Source organism: Talpa europaea, assembly GCF_964194135.1.
Source record: "Talpa europaea genome assembly, chromosome: 9".
Lineage (NCBI taxonomy): Eukaryota > Metazoa > Chordata > Mammalia > Eulipotyphla > Talpidae > Talpa > Talpa europaea.
Window position 1 is genome coordinate 66,843,473 of NC_140076.1, and position 21,994 is coordinate 66,865,466.

General features: G+C 42.7%; 1 protein-coding gene across 1 annotated transcript in view; it reads left to right on the top strand.

Annotated features, from left to right (window-relative positions):
• Positions 1-21,994, top strand: part of NSG2 (neuronal vesicle trafficking associated 2) — a gene marked incomplete at both ends in the record, with an annotated part of 51,295 nt that overhangs the window by 13,544 nt on the left and 15,757 nt on the right. Inside the window, one exon of the mRNA XM_084242079.1 lies at positions 2,391-2,474. Within this exon, the coding sequence (XP_084098205.1) occupies positions 2,391-2,474 (84 nt within the window). The remainder of the gene's footprint in view (positions 1-2,390; positions 2,475-21,994) is intronic.

Genomic DNA, 21,994 nt, shown 5'->3' on the forward strand with positions numbered 1-21,994 from the left:
CAGGTCTTGCCCACACTCTTGAGGAAGGAGACTGCACAGCACATGTATATCTGTGGATGGGGCACATCCTAGAATGACACAGACAATGATTTCTCCAAAGTTTATGACTTATGCGGGAAACTGACCAGGAAATCCTCTGTACTTCTAAATAGATACTGAGATGTCTTATAACCATACCACACACACACACACACACAAACACATACACACACTACGCACATGCACATTACATAAACACACTTGTTTGCACATACTTACATAGATATAGATATGAATATATAGTAAGTCCTCACTTGAAGGCATAGCTGAGTTCCTGGAAACTGAGCTGTTAAGCTCAACAAAGTCAGTTTTACTATAGAAGAATTGACATAAAAATTAACGTCCTAAGACACAATGATCACAAAAACATCACCAAATTTCTAACTAAAAACCCAAAACACTTCTAATATTCAATAATCAGTTGTATTCATCCTTTCCTTTTCCAACCTTCTTATTTCAGCTCAGGATGAGGGGAAGAAGAAACCTGCCTGACAGCGGAGGGCATGAGGCAGGATCCCACCCTGAATAGGACACCCTTCCATTTCAGGGCAAATCACACATTACCCACCCTCAGTCTGACTGGACCAAATGAGATACCCATGAGCCCCATGCACATGGCTTTGGGGTGTGGGAGGACACCACAGTTCTGGAGAAAACCCAGGCAGTGACCCTGACTAGGAATTCATAAATTTTTTTCTCATCAAGATTATAAAAAATGATGTTGAACATAAAGACCCAGGACCTACTGTGCATACACACAACAAGAGGTTGGGGAGATGAAATTATCATCCCCTGTTTGTGAATAATTTTAAGAATGTGTATTCGGGGAAATGTCCTATTCTTTGGAATGGAAAATAGAAAGAAAATAAAAATTAAAATGGCAGAATATCTCCTACTCTATCCACCCCCCCCAACTCCTCCTCATTTTCCCATTTAGAGCAGCCAGGGCTCTCTTTTTGTTGTTTGTAGGCGCAACAAAGGGGTCAGGATCCAAATGTCAGGGATGGAGAGATGTTCTACTTGATCTTCTAGCCTAGAGCTTCCCTAACCAACATATTTAAGTGCCACTTGGTAGGTGTTCAATTATAAAAAGTTCTCCCCCACCCTTTCCTTTTTAGTCAATGGCATGCCTCACAGACTTTAAAGAACATTCTTTAGAAGGATTCTTGCTCAAGTCAATATGCTTGACTGCTGGCTCCAGTAGAACTTGGTAGGAGTTTTTAGTGAAAGTTCATTTCATTTCAGTTCTAACAAGAAGTAAAGAGTGACCTTGGATAAAAGATTTCTTCCATTTAGCTGTGTGACCTTGGAAAAGTGATTTAGCATCTCTGAGCATTAGTTTCCTTGACAGGAAAACAGAAATAGTAGTGGTATGTAGAAAAAGAATATGAAGTATGTGAACTAGCTAAGGCACATAAAAAGTGATTCCAGAAATATTATCCATTATCATCTCATTTAAGTCTCAAACTAACCTTGTTAAATAGGGATTGTGATTATGATTGTGTTCTATAGGTGAGGCCCCAAGGCTCAGATGGCTTCTGTTATCTTTATGCTACTATGCAATTAAGCAATAATTATGGATTATCTGTCAATATAATCAATATGTCGGGTTTCTTTATTCTTCCACTTTGCCTACACAGTGGGATGGAGCTACATCTATGTTTTAGCAGCCTGACAGCCCATCTTGATAAGAAATTAGCCACCTCTGCAAAATATTCAGATTTCAGAAGAGTAAGATGATGCAATAGGTATAAAAGGTCTTTATGTTTTTTCTTTGTGGAAGTCCCCATATCAATTGGAATTAAGTGTATGTGCAAAATATGTGTTAATCCACAGGATGTTCATCATAATATGTGTCTCTCGCCCAAGTTGTTGAACCTATTAGATTAATAGTGGTATATGAAATACTATGCTAAAAATGAAAGCATATATTTTCTACACGGAGAAGTCAAAATGAAATCAAAAGTCGAAATAAAATCTTATATTTGTTGACATAAAAATTAGTATACTGTTGTGTGATAAAAGCAGGTTATACTTCATGAAGTATAGATCCATTTCGTAGAAAGAAAATATGTGCTTACATAAACAGAAAAATACATACTAATGCATATTTATGCATATAAAAAGCTGGGAATATGTGACTAAAATTGTTACCTATGATTGTTTCTGTTGGAATGGGGAAGTGTTTTATGGGTAATTTGAATTTTCTATTTTCTTGTGCGTGTGTGAGAGGCAGGTTCCTTGTGTTCTAATCTTTATGTAATGTATAATAAATTCCAGTTACTAAATTAAAAAGAAAAGAAAAAGAAAGGTGGTTCAGTGTCAGTGCTAATCCTGGTTGAACATTTCAGGTGATCGTGAAGACAAGAACGGAGTATCAGCCTGAACAGAAGAACAAAGGGAAGTTCCGGGTGCCGAAGATCGCCGAATTTACGGTCAGTTTCTCCATGGTATCGTGAAAAGAGTAGAGGTTAACCTGGTTTCTGCCAGCTCAAGTCAGACACGCCAAAGGAGCAGGTACTAGTGGGGAGCGGAAAATGACTGGCTATTTTTAGAGCATTTCTTGAGGCCACATTGTCTGGGTCACTGAATCTAATCAAATAACGGGAGCTTGGTCTCCGGAGAACCGCGGATGTGCTCTTCTGCTCCAGAATGTTTGGATAGTTACATCATTGACAAATGTGACTCATTTCTTCTTTCTCCTTCTATACCCATCTTTCTGCCTTTCCATCACAATCTCCAGGAAATGTGATGGCAACCTAAAAAGAATATCAAATTTTAGCCTGTGGATGGTTGCAAAAATACCAAAAGAGTCAAAGGGAAAGAAAAGTTGACTTCTTAGAGGTAAAAACTGAATGGCTGGTTTGGTAAAATCGAATGACTTTTATTTCTTGGTGGAGGAGCCACGAGGAGGACAGATAAATATATCTCACTGTGATGAGTTGTGTAAAGCAGGCTGGAAGCCTACTCTGCAAGGATTAAAGGGGGAACCTCAGGGGAGTCATTTTGGAAACTGTATTCCAATATTCACTCCTCAGGTGAATATAGTTTGTGCAAAGGCCCTGAGGCTGGAAAGCGGTTGGCTACAACACTGACTAGGAATAAGGGCAGTGAGGCTGGGTTTTGGGTGGGAGAATGTGAGGAGCAGACAGAGGTGAGGCAGAAGTGGTCAGAAGGTAGACAATCCCAGGTCATGTAGGTAGAATGGAGGAATTTGGATTTTATGTAGAATCATGAAAGGCATCTCTGAAGGACTTCAAAGTGGGAAGGGGAGGCAATGCTTTAATTTGGGTTTCGAAAAAGCATGCTGTTTTTACATGGTTATTGGAATGTAGAGGGCTAAGAAGAAGTGTGAAGAGACTCATAGACTACTGCAACTATCCAAGTAAGAAAGATCATGGAATGGTGAGTGGAAAGAGAGATATCTAGGAGACAAAATCAGCCATAGAGGCAGGCAAGAAATGTTTGTGGATGGATATTGGAGCAGTCTGGCTGGGTTTGAGCCCTATTTCAACTTTCTATCAACCTTGTGTCCATAAGCAAGTCAACACACCTCATATCAGTGGAGATAATAGTTGGCTATTGTGAGGAGGCAGAACAGAATCTATGCAAAGCACTTGGATCTACACATATTAAGTGCACAGTCAAATGGTAGCTATTTTGCATCAACTGCACCTGGCCTTTAAAAGTGATAATAGCCTTTGGTTGGTTTTCTGGGAATTGGAGTGTGGATGTGGATGAACATATTGGTCTCTTTCTGTCTGTGTGCTTCTTCCTGTTAAATCTATGTTAGAGAAACTGGGTACTTGAGCCTGGAAGCGAATGTGGTGCTTCTGTTTGCATCCCCCAGAATGTGGGTCTTTTTCAGAGACCAAACTCCCTTTCGGGGGGCAGGAACACTATTATTTTTTGCTGTAACTTCAGAGTCTGGTGCGCAGCATGGGCCCAGAAAACATGAACCTAGCCTATGCTGTGTGCAAGGGGAGAGTGGGAGTATCTTGGTGCATGATGTGTGGGCACCTGGTCAGGGAATGAAGATGACCTATCCTCCTGGCACCAGGAATGATTGGCATTGTGCCCAGATTCATGTACAAGAATGCTGATTGCCATCTATTTATAAAATCAATGTACTGGAAACAATGCTAGATTTTCAGCAACTTTCTCATGAGTCTGTAAATAAGACCACACGCAGAGGATGGGCTATTTAAACATTTTCTTAAGAATCATATTTTTTTCAGAAAGTATTTTCATTAACTCTGAATTACGGGCCTATGAGTTATTCGCATCTTCTTTTGATTTGCCTGTGCTTTCCAAATTTTACACAAGCGTGTATTGTTTCAATCATCAGAAGAACACTGGAATTATTTTTAAGTTTCTTTTTTTTTAACCAAATAGAGTGTTACAAGGTTTGCACGGAACAACCCCTTATTTAGCAATCCTGTGAAATTATGGTTATGAAGGCATGCACTAATTTAGACAAATGCTTCAGAGAAAAGGTTGATGAAAAAAACAAAGATTAAAATTGTATGTTTTCTAGAATTGGAGCTATGAAAAACCACAAGTTTATGGAGTAAAAAAGACATGGAAAGAAATTTATCAAGATGTCACCTGTGGTTTTCTCATCAGTGATGGTGTTGGGCCACTTGTTTTTCCTCTTTGGTAGCTTTTGCTGGTTATTTTTTCATCATTAATGCTCAGGAGCCCCATGAGATTGATCGAGCTGCCCTCCCCCGCTCCCCATTTCTCAAAGAGAAGCTGCTGCTCAGAGCACAGATGTGACTGCCCATCCAGTCAGCTAATGCAGAGCCAAGACTTTCTGCTCAGCTGTCTGTGGTAGATCGCAACCAGCTAGACTAGAGGTGAGTCAGCTTAGCAAAAATGAGAGCCTGGTTCATGGTCCAGCCGAGTGGAAAGCCCCCTTGCATCATTTTACTCAATTAGTCCTGGGGTCAGGAAGTAAGGGCATTGAGATTCCATGGTAACCTTCTGTCAGCACTGACTGTCAGATATAGGAGGAGGGCTCTTCCACTTGTGGTTTATTTTTCCTTTGCTTTTGTAATTTTATCGAGGCAGTGTTGGATTGATACATCACTGTATCAGCTTCAGGAGTATTTCTATATTTCCATAATTCTATACGCCATACTTTGCCCCCTACCAAAGGTATAGGTACCATCCACCACCACCCAATCAATCCATGGCCCATGCACTCCTCTACCCCTCTTTGTCTGCTTTCTGTTGTCAGAGTCTAAGAATTTAGTTTTGTGTTGTTTGATTGCTTTATTTCTTTATATTTCACATGAGTGAAATAATATAACATTTTTCTTTCTCCTTCTGACTTATCTTGCTTACCATAATCTACTATCTTTTTGTGTTCCTCGTTAAGTCATCTGTATGACTTCTTTGGAGAAGTGTCTATTTAGATCCTTTGTCCAATCTTTGGATTATTGTTGTTGCTGAGTTGAATGAGTTCTTTAGATGTTTAAAATATTAATTCCTTGCCAGAGGTGTGAGTTGTGAATACTGTTAATAAGTAACTTGCCTTTTTGTTTTTTTTGGTAGTTTCTTTTGCTATGCAGTATAGAAGTTTTTAATTTAATATGTCGTTCCATTTATTTATTTTTGTTTTTGTTTTCTTTGTTATTGTAGTTGAATACCAGAAGATATCCCTAGGCTGATGTTCATGAGTTTAGCTCTGCTTTCTTCTATGTATTTTCTGGTTTCAGGTCTTACATTCAAATCTTTAACACTGGAATTACTTTTGGTGTCTGGTGTTAGAATCTAGTTTCATTCTTTTGCATGCAGTTGTCTAGTTTTCCCCTCATGGTTTGCTGAAGAGACTTCCTTTCTCTGCTGTAAACCCTTGGTGCCTTTGTCATGATTAAACTGTCCCTATATATTTGGGTTTATTTTCTGGGCACTCAATCTTTTCCATTGATCTGTGTTTTTATTCTAATACCATCTCTTTTGATTATTATAGCTTTGTAGTATCATTTGAAGTCAGGGAAAGAGGGTTATACCTCCATTCTCTTTCTTTTTTCCTCAGGTTTGCTTTGGCTATATTGGGTCTTTTGTGGTTTGGGGAGGAATGGAGCAAATTTGTTTGCTTATGTAAAACTACAAGCATTTATTAGCCTGACTTTTTACTTTTCTTACATAGTCCTCCCTCTGGGGTGTGTGGGATGCAGCTGCTGGAGTGAGGGTGGATGCAGGGGGTTAGGGAGGCGGCTTTCGGCAATTAAGAAGAGTCTGAGTGTCTGAGCTGTCAGTTGGGCTGTTATGGAGGTGGAATTTACAGGACTTGCTCCTGGCTGGGGAATTCCTCAGCATTTGACTTGGCTGATTTAGCACAGGAATGCCAGCCACTGAAGTAGCAGATTAGGGGACTTGGACTGGACAGGACCCGACACAGTGACTGGCAGTGTCTTAGGGTCATGGTGGGGGAGAAGGCAGTCTGGCCACCCTTGGATGTAATTGGTCTGGTGCTCAGGGTGGAGATTTCTGCTGGAAGTCAGAGAATTCTGTTAGTTTTAGAGGTGAGATACTAGGGACTAAGCCATCCCTTCTGGATATTGCCTGGGCAGAGATAACTGGGAAGGGGAAGGGGGCATCTCTGCCTCATTCTAATACCTTCATGGAGCTGGAACAACTTGTGACTTTACAGCTCACAATTGACCTGGAGAGAGCAGTTCATAGCAATCACATTGAGAAAGCATGAGAGGGGAGAGAGAGCAGGGAAGATGATATGGGAAAGATTGGTTGAAAGAATTGCTTGGAATTGTTCCTTCTGAAACCAAGATGGCTCTTGCAGTCAGGGCAAAGAACCACAGACTTGAAAGGTTGCTCACCAAGCTTCTTTGAGAATATGGGGGCATAAAGAGAGAAAGTCCCTCCTTCTTTCTTAGTCCCGAGAGCCAGGATTCTCCTAAAGTTTATTTGCTACGGAAGGCGCAGGTGCTACTAAGGGTATAGATGCTATGGAGGGTACAGGTGCTGTGAGGGTGCTGCTCCTGTGGAAGGTGTTGGTCCATCCATCCTGATCACTGATCTGGTTGTTCCCAGGCTGACTGTGAGAGATACTGAGTGTGCGATTTGGAGGTAGTTTGTGTTAAGCTGGTGAGAAGCACTTGAGGAGCACCTACATTTTGGAGCCAGGCTCACTGGGCCACTCAGACCATGTCCCTGTTACCTCTAAGCTTCATGACCTTGGGAACATCCCTTCACCTCTCTGTACTCCTGTTTTTTCCTCAGTGACCTGGGACACAATCTTGAGGACACAGACCACGTGGGCCCTTGGCAGCCTCTGGGTCTTGCTGAGCAATGCTTTTTTCCCTCCTGCTCAGATCCCCTTTTCTTCCTGATGGATTCTCAGCTTCCTTCCTAACTAGTTGAGTTTTGTCTTCTAGTTGACACAGACCTGGGCCTCCCTTTCCTGGCTTTTCCCCTGGGGAATGTGGTGGGAAAGCCTGCAGGAGCTGTCAGAAGGGCGGCTAGTTCCACATCAGGATATGTGGTGGCCTCCAGCTCGCCACGCCCTCTCTGTCACTGCTGGGCACTGGAGGCTATTTTTTGTAAGTTAATTCTTGACACATAGGTTGTAACATGAATAATCATCTGTTAAAATGCCTTTACATCCACTTTTCAGCCTAATAGCAACCTTGTCAGCTAGGTACTCTGATCATTGTCCCCATTTGACAGATGGACACTAATGCTCAGAGAAGGGACATGACTCCCAAAGTCACTCTCTCATCCACACCCCAGCTCCACCAGATGATGCGTGCTGATTCAGGTTTCAGAGGCTTCCTCGCTGGTGGCTGTGGCCCGGGCAAGCTCAGATGGGAAGTGTCAAGGCTCACAGAGATAGAATCTGGGATAACTGCAGACCAGGCTCCGGAGCACCCTCAGTGGGGGGAAGCCAGAATGGCCTAGCGCAAAGGCGCCAGAAGTCACCGTTGTCAGGAAAATAGGCACATGGGGAAAATAAAGCAGAGGGGGTGGGGGGAACTGTCAGTGAGAGGACCAGGGTTTTTTAAAGAGCTGGCGCTTGGGGGCTCTTATTAAAAACAAGTGACAAGAAACAAACAAAAATCAAACAAAGGCCCGGTTAAACCTCAGGCTGCTGATTTTCACTGTTTCATCTATTTGTGATGCTCTCAGTGCTCTGGGGTCTTGCTCTGCTCCCGACCCGTGAGGGGTGCCTGGTAAACGTCATCCCACTGACCAATCCCAGCAACCAGTCAGCAGGACTCTCACCCACTTGCAAGTGAGGAAAACAGAGAAGCTGGTAATTGTCTCAAGGCCCGAGATCATGTGCCCCAAGCTCTCTGCACAGTGCCTGGTCAGGTGTAAGGGAATAGGGGAGCCAGCTATCTATGAAGCAGTCCTGGGGGGCTGCTGCTGAGCTAATTTATCTGCCAGTTGTTTCTTCTTTTCTTTTACTTCTATTGACCAAGGGATGGGGACCTTGGCATTCCGTCTCAGGTCTTCCCTCCAATATCATCGTTAGAAGGAATGCTGCTGAAATGCCAGAATCAGCCCTGCTGGCTCCATTGAAGCAGAACCAGGCCTGTTCCCTTCTGAAATCTCTGTGCTCCTTCTCTGTTCTCAGTCCATACCAGGAAGTTCAGCCCTTCATCTCCTGCCCAGCCTTTTCCCTGGTCTCTCTGCCTCCTATCTTAGCCTCCTCCCAACTTGCCCCTCTGCCTCAAAGGAAGCTTATACCCCACAGTGGTGCTGCCATGCTTCAAACCTTTGTGTTGCTTCCATTGCTCACCTGCCTCCTCCCACAGGTGCTCTGACTAGGCTGAAGCCCTGGCGCTTCCTTCACTAGTCTGTATTCCTTTTCTTTGTTAGTGCTTATTATGCCATACGTCCTTTGCCTCCTTGTCTTTGTTAGTGCTAGCTCTCCCAACTGGAATGTCTTGCTGGCCTTTGCCATTGGGCAAACTCCTATTCATGCCTTAACACCCAACTCATATAACCCCTGGCTTGTGCAGTTTTACCTGTTTGCCCAGGTAAAAGCAGTCTCTCCTCTCCTGGAGTCCCCCATCCGCTACAGGACCCTCCATATTAGTACCAGTTACAGTGTTGGCATCAAGTTACTTGCTGTGACTCCCACTGATTGGACCGCTGAGCTCCTTGAGACTGTGTTTTCTTCATCTTAGTACCCACGAGCCTGGCCAGTGCCTGGCCATCTGAGATACCAAAAGATGTCTGTAATAACTGAATGAGCAGGTGAATGAGCAAACAGAACGATCCCCATGGCTGAACAAGAAACTCCAGGCTGCTAAACACAGAACTCTGTTTCTCATTTTCAGCATATTCAGTTAAAATTGGGGACCTGTCCTTGCTTCTGAGCTTCTTGCTGATAACACATTCTCATAAATGCCTTCTTCCTGATACCAAATTCCTTTCTTGGCCATTTGCTTCAACCAGTTTTTCATCAAAACCCCAGGGGCCTCCTTCATTGGTGGGATTCTAATATACACTGACAGCAGCGAATGGAGATAAGAGATTTTACTATATTATCTGTTGTCTTGGTTTTTATTGCTCTCCAATGTTTTAATTTATTTTGAGGAACATTTTAGGTAAGTTATCAAAGACTCTGCCTGCTGTGTTAGTACCAGAGTCATTAGCTGGCACCAAAAGAATTTACATGTGAGCACTTGGTGGAGAAAACCTGCAATAGTACTTAGTGTTTATTATTTCACGTCTGGCAAGGGTTTTATTGAAAATCAAAATAAAGTTGCTGGCCTCTGTTTTTGCCTCGGTGCTTTTTCTTAGTCGGATGGAATTGTACTACTAGAGAAACCCTCAAAAATATACACTGTTATGAATTGATCGTTGAAAAACAAATGTGGTTGATTTTTTTTTTTTGATTTTTTTCTTTTTAATGAAAACATCTGGTGTTGTCGTAGGAGGAATAGCGACTGGGTGCTTTGGTGACTTTCTCCCAGCCAAACAACTGGACTGCTTTTATTGTTGCCATGTCAATTCTTGTTGATTCGAATATTTGTAAATAATTGCTGCACTAAAGCAAATCTCAGGTTAATAAATGCAGTGCAGAAGACTTTTAGAATTTAGTGCATATCCGGTTTCCTATGGGACTTCTGCTGGGGTGAGCTGCAGCTGGTGCATTCCCTCTCCTCAAAGTCGATTATTAGAAGTTTGCAAGCCAGAGGTTAAACTGTTGGAAGCTTGTAACCAACTATGGTGGGAGTACCCACACCACCATGGACACATGGGCAAATACTATGCGTCGCGTAGCCCTCCACCCGGTCTGCTTATTGGCACACTACAGTGTTCATCAACAAGGACAATGGGAAATTCATGGGGCCGGGGATGGACACTGTGGGTCTATATGAACTAAAGCAAGGCAGATCACCAATTTGTACTTATGTTTCCAAATCTGAAAAATGATGCCTAACACCATAGGCCTGAGGACTAATTTAGCTGTTTACCATAAGTGAAGGCGACTCCATGGTAACTCCCTCTTGTCAGTACACGACTGTTGCATTTCTGGGGAGTCTCCCATTTGACTGGGTAGGATGCTGCTACCTATGCTGGGTGTCTGATGGGGAGCCCGGCCTGGTTCCATCTCAGTGGACCTTGGCCTGGTTCCTGGTTCCATCTCTGCTGACATGACCTTGGGCCAATGGCTCCTCCTCCCTCACCCTTTTCCACGGCAATGACTTTTGACCCTTTGCCTCCCTCACACCCCCTTCCCCATTATGTGTCATCTCATCTACTGCAAAATCAGATTAGATCATCAGATTTCATTTGAGGAATCTCTCGTCACTCCCAGCTTCCCACAGGCAACAGCATGTGGCCCTCAGCTTGTGTTGCAGGCTCTCCAGAAGGTCTTTGCTGCCAGTGCCGCCGGCCATTCTCTTCCTGCGCTCCCAGCCCCTCACAGAGCTAGCACAACTGCCCTAACTTTTAGTCTTTGCCCACACGCTTTCCCCTGCCTCCATTGCCATCCCCCATTTACTGCCTCGTGACCTGGTTCAGCTCTTATCTCCACGAGAAACCTGTCCTCCTTTCAGTTTCTCATCTGGGAGTCTTATATGCCCAGAATTTCCCTTAGTTTCTGTGTCTGTCCCTTCTCTGAGATGGCCTCTGGCATCACCAGAATCCTCCTGCTCCCTGGCTGGTTTGCTGAAGATGGTGCTGCAGGTTGGCTTCATAAATGTTTCTCCAGGCCAGTGTTGGGGCAAAAGTGTAGAAGTTTATGGAAAGTAAAACAATTTTTTTTAAAGATTTATTTATTTATGTATACAAGAACTGGGGTACAGGCCCAAGGTGAGGGGGGAGGGGTGAGAGGATTCACCAGAGACAGAGCGGGGAGCAGAACAGGCAGGCTGACGAAATACACTGCTGAGGGGAGCAGCAGGCGAGTCAGAAGACACCTGCTGCACCATGTGGGTAGCTCCCTGGGTGGGGATCAAACTCATGCTGCAGTGGCTGCGGACAGTGTCATAGGTTGCGTCTTAACCCCTTGCGCTGTCAGGGAGGCCCCAGGTAAAACAATTTTTTTAAATGATTTTTAGTAACAGTGACTTCCATTTTATTGAGCTCCTGTTTGTGTGCCAGGTAATTTGCTGGTCATTTTCTTTTTTGTCTTTACTGTAACTCATGAAGTAGGCGCTGCTTTTGGTGTACAGAGGACCAGAGATGTGAGTTAAGGTACTCACGGCCACACAGCCAATAAGGGACAGAGTCAGACTTCTCTGAGCGGTGTGTCTGTGTGTTTATGAGTGTGTGTGTGCGTGCGCGCGCGCGTGTGTGTGTGTGTACGTGTGTGTGTGTGTGTGTGTGTGTGTGTATACGAGCTCCTTGTCTATACCACCTTCCAAATTGGGAAGCTCTTCCCTCAAGAGACTATGGTGACTGTTCATGGGTGAACTTGGTGATGGGAACTTTATGGGGATTACACCTGAGAGGAAAAATCAAACATTATACAAAAATGAACAGTGATATAAAATATATACATATACATATTTAATAAAAAAAAAACAACTGGGAAGCGCTGCACAGATTGGACCTGACTGAATCAAACTAAACTGAAAAGTGGTTGCTAGAATAATAAATCTTGCCGCTGATCCCTGCTGTTTGCCGAGCTTTAGGCTAATTTTGCTTTGGCTTCTCTTTTCTACTTTCTTCTCTTTGAATATACTGTTTGGCCACGTCCTGAGATGCATCGATCCAAAAGAGAAAAGAGGAGCACAGATTTCCCAAGGGAGAAATGCCATTTTCCTCATGGTTTGTCATGTGGCTGCCGCAGGGCCCATCACACGGTGGGAGGGCTCAGCTCCTGATTTTATCCCTCTCTGGGCCTCTGCTGCCGCAATGAATGATCATATTAAATGTGACTTAAAAAAATGTGTGATGTTTAAGCTTCTGGAACTGTCAGAGGAAGCCAGGGCCTAACAAAGTGACTGCAGGTGAGGCTCGTCCTGTCACAGCCATGTTCTATAATTATAAGAAATCTAGTTGTCATAGCAACTGGCGCACAGCTTCACTGCCTCCTGGAGATGCTGGCAAGCTCCTCGCTCTGCCATCCCAGCACTTCGGAGGGAATTTAGCTCTCCCTTGGGTGATAACCTTGGATTCATTCTAGTTCTTCTCAGCCTGAACTCAATTTTACTGTGGCCTCTGATAGACCCTGGGTGGCCTCTGATAGACCGCGCTTCCAGTGCTGATGCCAGAGCATGGGCTGTGGGACCCTGGGCAAGTCACCTCACCTTTGTGGGCCTCAGTTTCCTTTTGTAACATTTGCCAATGGCCCCTGCAGAGGGCTGTGGCAATGATTATATTTGTGAAGTGCCTGATAGAAACATATGGTAGTCCCTGATATCTGCTAGACTTCTTCCCTTAACCTCATCACCGCTAACAAGTGAAAAATGCCAAGTTAAGGAAAGTGGGGGTTTTCATAACCTTTTATTATAAATTATTAATTTTGGTAGCATTTGTGGCTAGGAGAACAAATTAGCAAATAGAATTCTTGGCTGAGACAGGTATATGAGGATGAGGAAAAGAGAGCTGGAAAGAGAAGAAAGAGACAGAGAGACAGAAAGAGAAGATAGTCAGCTAGATGAAACTGACTTGAGTTAAAATGTCTTCAACTTTTTTTAAAAATTGCATTTCTCAGGGCCTAAGAGAAAGGTCTGTCATCGCTGAAAAACACCCTCTAAATTGAGTAAGGATACCTGGTTTCTGGGCTCAGTCTCTGGGCCTCGGTTTTCCTGTCTGTCAAATGAGGATGCTGGTTGAGGTGGTGCCTGGTGCCCAAGGGCTCCTCTGTCTGTGATGTTCTAAGACAGTAGTTCTCAACCTGGGGTGATTTTGCTCCCCAGGGCAATTGGCATTGTCTAGAGATAGCTGTGGCATCACAACTGGTGTGTGTAGGTGTGTGTGTGTGTGTGTGTGTATGACTGCACTATAGGCATGTAATGGGTCAAAGCCAGGGTTGCTGTTGAGTGTCCTATGATGCACAGGACAGTACCAAAACAGAGAATCATGCTTCCCCAAATGTCAATAGTACTTACACAGATGATCCTAAATCCAGTATTTACCACTGCACTGATTGGCCTAAGACAGGAATCACACCACTGTTGCCACCAAGACATGTCAGATTTGTTGGCTACCCTAACCATTTCCTGGAGAGTTGAAGTCTTAGAAAAAGTTTAAGCACAAAAGATCTCTCATGGTCCTAGGGGGCTTCATAAAAATGAGATGGGAGGCAGGAAAAATAGGTTCTTTTGAATTCTCTTTCCCCTGTAATTCTAAACAGAGCAAACATGATTGTTTCATGGGCAAAGTAAAATGTATGGAATGTAATTTTAGATCCATAAGTAACCTCTTTATTATTTTTCATAGACAATACAATAAGTTTTGAGTATATTTCAATTACTACCCCTCCTTCCATCTTCTGTCTTTGATTTTGATATTCCAAGTAGTAGCCAGCGTGTCTCTCAAGGTCATGCACAAGCGCTTCCTTCCCCTGCTTAAACTCTTCCTGGGACTTCCCCTGACTTTTGGGGTAAAATTTGAGCTCTTAGTCTGTTCCACCTGGTCCTCAGCACCTGCCTTTTGCTCATGTCTTCAGCTTCCTCTCTTCCCCACCTCCAGCACCCATTGTCTTCTCACCAACCTAAAATCCTCACATCATCAGGACCCACTCTGCCCTATCTTGTCCCTACTCTCAGGCGTGTCTGTTCTCCTGAGTGCTTTGCTCTCCTCCAGTCTGGTGGACTTCCACTCCCCTCCTAGGCCTGGTGTAGACATCACGTCCCAGAGGAAGCTTGTGGTAGAGCCTCCTCTTGTCTCCATTATGAAAGATGGAACCAGCTATTTCCTCCTCTGTGACCTGATCCACTGGAGTGAGTTTGTCAACATGACCTTCTTGGTGAGGTATTTCCTTACAGGCTCCTGGCCCTATGAATTCCAGGGGTCTCAAAAACATGCAGTATCCCTGACCTTGAGTCATTTCTAAATCCCTGTGACTCAATCCTGGGGATTTGGGAACAATAGGTGGTCAGTAACTTTTCTTTGTAAATAAGAGTAGTATGCACACAAGCCCAACAGTATAGAAAGGTACAAACTGAAAAACAGGTCTCCCTTTCTCTCCCTTCATAATTCTTCTCACCCCGACTATTGTTCATGTCTATGCTGTGCAAATTGGAAACCTCAGCCACAAGTGGCCATGTACATTTAAATTAGCCAAAATGCAATGAAATAAAGTTTAAAAATTAATTTCTTCATGTCCATAAGTGCTTAGTTAGCTACATAAATGCTCAATAGCTGCATGAACTTAGTAGCTACCATATCAGACAATGCAGATTTCTGGGACAGTCCATCACTGCAGAAAGTTCTATAGGACAGCCCTGGGATGGTTTTGTATGTTTCCATTCAAAGGCACTTTCTGCAAGCCTTTCTCCACCTCTATTTATACATTTTAATACACTCACATACCTTTGATATCCTTCTCATTTTATACACATTCTCTGTACCTTGAATTTTTTTCTCTTAATAATGTATCACATAGATTATTCCATACCAGCACATTGAGATCCTCTTTCATTTTCTTTAAAGACTTATTTATTTATTTATTTTTAAATATTTATTTATTTATTTATACAAGCACTGGGTACAGTCAGAAGCACGGTAGGGTAAGAGAATTCACCAGAGCCAGAGAGGGGAACAGAACAGGCAGACTGATGAAATACACAGCTGAGGGGAGCAGTGGGTGTGGCAGGAGAGGTCTGTTGCGCCATGTGGGACCCTTGCCGGCGGCCGGGAATCGAACCGGCGCTGCAGAGGCTATGGGCAGCTTTGCAGCCCAGTGCTCAACCGCTGAGGGAGGCCCCTCTTTCATTTTTATTAAGGGTAGCAGACTGAAGATTTTCATAATCCTTCTCAATCAGTATAGTTTTCAATGTTTTGCCAATAAAAACCACACAGTAGTCAACTTCCATGTATATTTCTCTCTCACACACACAAACATTTTATTCACATATTTTACAAGTATTATTTGCAGGACATGAAAATCTTCATATTACAAGCTTTGCCAGAGGGTATGTGAATCTTACATATTTTTAAAGATTTATTTATGTATGCATACAAGAACTGGGGTACAGGCCAGTGGTGTGGGGCATGAGAGGATTCACCAGAGACAGAGTGGGGAACAGTATAGGGAGATTTACTAAAATACACTGCTGAAGGGAGCAGCAGGCGAGGCAGGAGAGGTCTACTGCACTATGTCGGTAGCTATCTCCCTGGCCAGGGATTGAACTTATGCTGTAGTGGCTGTGGATAGCTTCATAGGCTGAGTATTAACCCCCTGCACTAGGGAGGCCCTGAATCTTATATTTTAAAGAAGTGTCTTTAAATTTTCCAAGATTTAAAGCCCATTTATCTTCCAAGATTTCTCCACTAATCTTTCTTTGTTTGTCATGCCTACAAAATCTTTTTAATTTTATTCCCCCCTTTGTTCAAATTATCGTTATTGAAGTAAAGTTGGTTTACCTCGTTGTATATGCTTAAACTTCTGCAAATGTATGTTTTCACTACCTGCCCACCATCAGTGCCCCAACAATCCACCATGCTCCATTGAACCTTTTCCCTCCCCTAATACCATCCCACCACCCTCCCCATCTTGTTGCCTCAGTTTTGCAGTTATTTGTCAAGGGTTTGTTATTGATTTGGTTTTGAATGAATCTTTGTTTTGTTTCTCTATGTTTCACATATAAATAAGAAGAGTGAATATTTGTCTTTCTCCTTCTGATTTACTTCATTTATCATAATCCCTTCCAGACCCATCCATGTTGTCACAAAAAGAAAGAGTTCACCTTTTTTTTTTTTTATAGCCGAATGTGTGTATCATATTTTTTTTTTTTTTTTTCTGATCCACTCTTCTGTTCTTGGGCACTTAGGCTGTTTCCAAAATAATCAAAAAAGTTAGAAGAACTAAATAGATACTTCTCCAAAGAAGACATACAGATGGCCAATAGGCATAAGAAAAAAATGCTCATCATCACTTAGCATCAGGGAAATGCAAATCAAAATTACAAATGTGTTCTTCCCCACATTGCCAGGAGCCATCTGAATTCCCTGTGATAGATGGAACATGGCACCTCGCCTTGTCTGTCTGTCTGTCATTATTGGCGAGGGGGAGCCTCTTCCCAGGTACCTATTGACTGCTGACTTTGGCTACTTCCCTGGAAATCATTCTATTTGCTTGGACCACTTGTTCCTTCACACTAATTTGTGTGTCCTTTTCCCAAAGCTTAGAAGTTATCATTCTCACTTACTTGATATTTTCTCGGTTATCTTTTGTCTTTTAGTTTTGTTTGTTTACAGCATTACTTCTTTTTTAAGCTTGCAGGATTTCTTTTGATTTAGCGCAAATAATTACAAACTCCAGAAGGCATAAAGGAAAATATTGATACATTTGGCTCTATAAAAATTGAGGTCTGCTCCCACCCCAATCTCTTGTTTTCTTGTGGTACTTTTATGATTTTATTTTTTATGTCAATTTTGTCTATCTGGAACTCACAAAGAGTAAGGTGAAATCTATTTCTTTGTGGATGGCAGATTGTCAGCTTTCCTATGATCATTAGCCAATCCCTCCTTCCTCTCACTCAACATGCTACCCTTTTTCAGATACTGCATTCTCAAATGTATTTGATTTTATTTCTGGGCTCTCTTTTCTTCTGTTCTTTTCTTCTCTTGACAATTATTTGTTATTGTGACAATACCAAACTGTCTGAATTATGTAGTTTTTTTTTTTAAAGATTTATTTATTTATATAAGCACTGGGTACAGTCAGAAGCATGGGAGGGTGAGAGGATTCACCAGAGCCAGAGCGGGGAACAGAGCAGGCATACTGACAAAATACACTGCTGAAGGGAGCAGCGGGTGGCAGGAGAGATCTGCTCGCCATGTGGGGCCCTCGCCGGCAGCTGGGGATCGAACCGGTGCTGCAGAGTCTGCAGGCAGCTTTGCAGCCCAGTGCTCAACCGCTGCGCCACCAGGGGATGCCCTGAACTATGTAGTTTTATTGTAGACTTTAAAATCTGTGCAAACTGTTCTTTCCCATTTAATACTTTTTATCCAAAAATCTCCTGTTACTCTTTAATTTGGCTTATATGAATTTATAGATTAGCTTGAGGAGAGATTGCATATTTGAAAGCCTGAATCTTTCTAGAAACAAGATTTAACTTGGCATCAGTTGAAGTTCTCTTTTGAAGTTCTTAGGTGAAATTTAAAATCACCTTTACAGTTCTTATTAAATCTATTCCAAAGTATTTAGCCTATATTTTGTCCACATTATATAAAGAAACTTTTATTCCACTGAATTTTTAAACTGGCTATTATTTGTACTTAATAAAGCTGCTTTTGAATTTCATACATTTATTTGCCATGATGCAATTTTCAACTTTTGTTATTGTTTCTAAAAATTTGCTTAATATTTTGATTCTTTGGATTTCCTAAATGTATGATTGTATCACCTGCACAGTGCTAATATTGCTTCCCTTTTCTGATGTTTAATTTCCTTATATTATTTGCTCTTCCAATTTTTAGGTTCCAAATGTTATTTTCTTATCTAATTGCATAGGTCAGTACTTTCAGATCTGCTATTTATAACCTTTCATCACTTACATTTTGATGGATTTTTTCCCCCTTCAAAAGCCCTGTCTGCATTTATGGCAATGTTTGTATAGTTTGTCTTCTTTAACCTAGATTGTGACAAATTATACCAATAGATTGTAAAATATCATACCATACTTATATGTCCTCATTTGGTCATGGTTTGAAATCTGAAATCTGTTTGATACTATATTACCTAAAATTTTGCTTTAATAATATTGTGAAGTTATGTTGAGTTTTTGTATGATATGGTATTATTTTTATGCTGCCTTGGTAAAGAGAATATACATGTCTTTCCTTCTTCCGTAGTCTATAAAATTGGAAAGAGTAGAGAAAGAATGTTTCTTTGAGTTTTTTATTTGAATACACAATAAACCTATTAAATACCATGACTTAATGTTACTAGGAGGATGTGGGCAATTTTTCACTAAATATGTGAAGCATTAATAAACAAATAAATTCCATGTGTACCCAGTTCCTCTCTGAACTTTGAAAGCGTATATTTGAAATGCACCCATTGTTATGCTCTTCATTGTAACTCCCTTCAGCAATTTTTCTTCAAGTAGCCCCATTTAGTCAAGAAGTATTTACAGAGTAGCTACGATGTCCCCGACCTTGGAGTGGGTGGTTTGTGTGATTCATGGAAATATAAGGCATGGCCCACAATCTCATGTTCTCAGGATGCTGGCAAATAGCTGAAACCTCCATTTATATGAGCTTGATATTAAAGCAACACCATTTGTCACTGAATATTAATAGTTCAGGGCTTTGTATTTACAGGTTTCCCTTTAGGCACATATTAGTCATTCTTGCATCTAGAATGCAACATCTCACTCCAGCATCTACTCACTGATGCAACGAATTGTCTTCCCCTTTTGTGTTTTAGCTGTTCCCAGCCCTGACTTGGTCTGCAGAGGAGAGCTGTGTTAAGGTGGGGAATTGGGGATTGGAGTCCATGAGACCTGTCTGTTTCATGGGGTCTCCCTGTGTGACTCATTTCTCTTGGCCTCCCTGAGCTTTAGACTTATCTGTAAGATGGAGATGCTAATCTTGTTTTGTGATCCTTAGATAAGATTTGTAAAGCATCTGAATGGGGTTGGCATGTGGTAAACCCGAGTTTCTCTCCTTGTCTTGATATCTGCCCAAATCCCTGTCTCAGTACTTGGCTATGAAGATACATGTGGAATACTTGTCCAAGTTTGAATTATTTTTAGTCCTTGACTGGCCTTCCTACCTTCCAGTTTCACCTACTCCAGTTCAATTTCCATGAAGTCCCAAGTCATTTTACAGACAATGGAACCATATCAGTGAATGGGTGCTGAACACCTGTTAGCTCTCTCGTACTCCCAAGAAACTCTTAGTCATGCTCTTTCTTGAGATTGCCTGTTTACCTCTCAAGCTTTATCTTTCACTGTTATGTGCTACCTTCACACCCCTCCTCAGGTTATTCTCTCTGCCTGGATTACTCTTTTGCCCTCTTCTCCAGGATGGCATAGGGGCCACCTTCCCCGGTGCTGTCTTCACTACAGTGCTTCTTACCTTCAAAGGTCTCTCCGAAATCATGTATGTGTCACCCCCCTTATCCCATGTGCCTGGTCCAGGGCTGTTGTGGGCTCGCTGTTCCTCCAGTTATCTCTTGTCAGGTGCTTGATTAGTCTCTGGGTTACATGGTAAAATATGAATGAGATTTTCTCCATTTCAGTTCTCTGAGGAGCCCTGGGGAAATTGTTCTTTAAAACATGAAAATGAGGCCAGGAAAATCAATTGCCTTTCTCAGCAGCTGGAGAGGACAGAAAAGCGTGACTTTCTTGTGCCTTGCAGAGCACTGTGCTGTAATGAGGAGTTGGAGGCACCTTTTATTTTGACGTGGTTTTTAAGAGGGGCCCAGGCTGGAACTCGCCACACTCTTCAGCCACCCACTGCTCATGAAATTTGGAGCAGGCGAGCTTGAAGAGCTCCGAGACACCTCGCACAGCTCCTTTCTTCTTTTTAGGTAATAATGAGCTGCCTGGGCAGCCTTGCCAATGATTTTACAGTTAAACACCCACGCTCCAAGATGCCTCTTTCAATAAATGGAGAAGAAACGGGTAGAAATAAGCAGGAGGGTGAATACTGATGGAGAATCTTCTGGGCTCTAGGCACTGTGCTTGCTGCATTTTTCATCTCTTTTGCCCTGCATAACTGCCCTGTGATGGGTCATGACACCAACCACTCCCTTTGTACAGAAGCAAAAACAGAGGGGTGAGAGGGAAGTGACTTGTCCAAGGGCACACAAGTTACACAGGAGCTTTTTATGTGCCTTATGAGCAATCAGTTTGCATTGACCTTTTGGAGTCTGTGAATCTTCTAATGCACCCAGCTCCTATCTTAATTCAGGCTTCAAGAAAGCTCCCTCTGCTGTATGGGCACTTGCTCACCCTTGTTCCTTCCTTTCATTACCATTTTCTTTATCTGAAAAGTGGGGACAACAATAGTAATGCCTATCACAGAAGATCACAATAGAGAAATAATATAAAGTGCCTAAGGCAGAACTTGTGCCATTTACAGCAAAATGGAAGGAGTTCAAGGGGACTATGTGCAGTAAAGCAAGTCAGAATGACTAATAATGGGCATTTACATAGCAGGTGATTCAACAAAGTAAAATACTTAATGACAACTAGCACATGTTCAGAAATGAGGCACGAGCTCTGAGGTTAAGGGGGAGTGGGCAGGGGAAGGTTGGTGGTGGGGAAAAAAGAATGAGAGGAAGACTGGGAAAGAAACAACTTGGCACTTGGTGAACACTCAATAAAGCTGAGTGATTGCAAATCGTGTGACTTGTAAGTTGCCTTCAATCATACTGGGCCAAGATAGGGGATGTAATAAAAATAAGATGAATGCATGGATTAGGTGGCATTGATTAACTCAGTGCAGATTTATTGAGCACCTACTATAGCCCAGTCCTGGGGGGGGGATACCAGGGTTACTAAAATGAAATCTCCAAGACTGGGCCCTGAAGGAGTGGACAGCACAGGCAAATGTCTCCCTTTCCCACCTCAACCTGTGGCTAAGAGCATTCCACACCTGCATCTTGGGCCCTGTTTTATTTATCATTTCCATGAAGCAACCTTGACTTCACCTCTAGTCCAAAGGGTTTTCCAAAACCCTGCAAAAAGCAATTTTGCATATAGGAAATGACGCTGACTTTTCCTTGTAGGTCAGGATGCCCAGTGCCTCCTGCCTGGGCTGCTGGGAAGGAACGGCTGAGGTCACAGTTGAGTAAGCACACACACCAGTGACCCCGAGTGCAGCCACTACAGGGAACTTGGTAGAGGGACGATCACTTCCTTCAGTTCCCAGTTGAATGTTCTGTGGACAGGTCTGTCTGCAGCCTTTCAGCCTGGCTGTGTGTGCAGTCCTGGGTGTCTCCTGGGCGATTTGCTCATCTCTGTAGCATCAGAATGGTCGATTAGGTGTAAGCACATCCATTATTTGGAGCCAAGGAGAATGGGCAAAATGCAAGGGCCTTATTCATGCCCTAGTCACACCATGGGAAAGTTAATTAAGGTTGTGACTCACTGGATGAAATGAAGGGGTTCAGCTGGGCATCCTGCCATTTTAGTGACAGGAAGCCATGCCTTTGGTCTTATGGGCGACCACTTAAGAAATGTATTCCAGTAATAATGACTGTAATGATATCCAAAAGGGGGCGGGAGCTTTACTTCCAGTATCTTGGGGAGTCTTCCCAGTAAGCCTGATGGGTGTTATGATTAATACTGTTTTGCACAAGAGAAGACTAAGGCTCAGAGAGGTGGTCCCACTGGCTTAA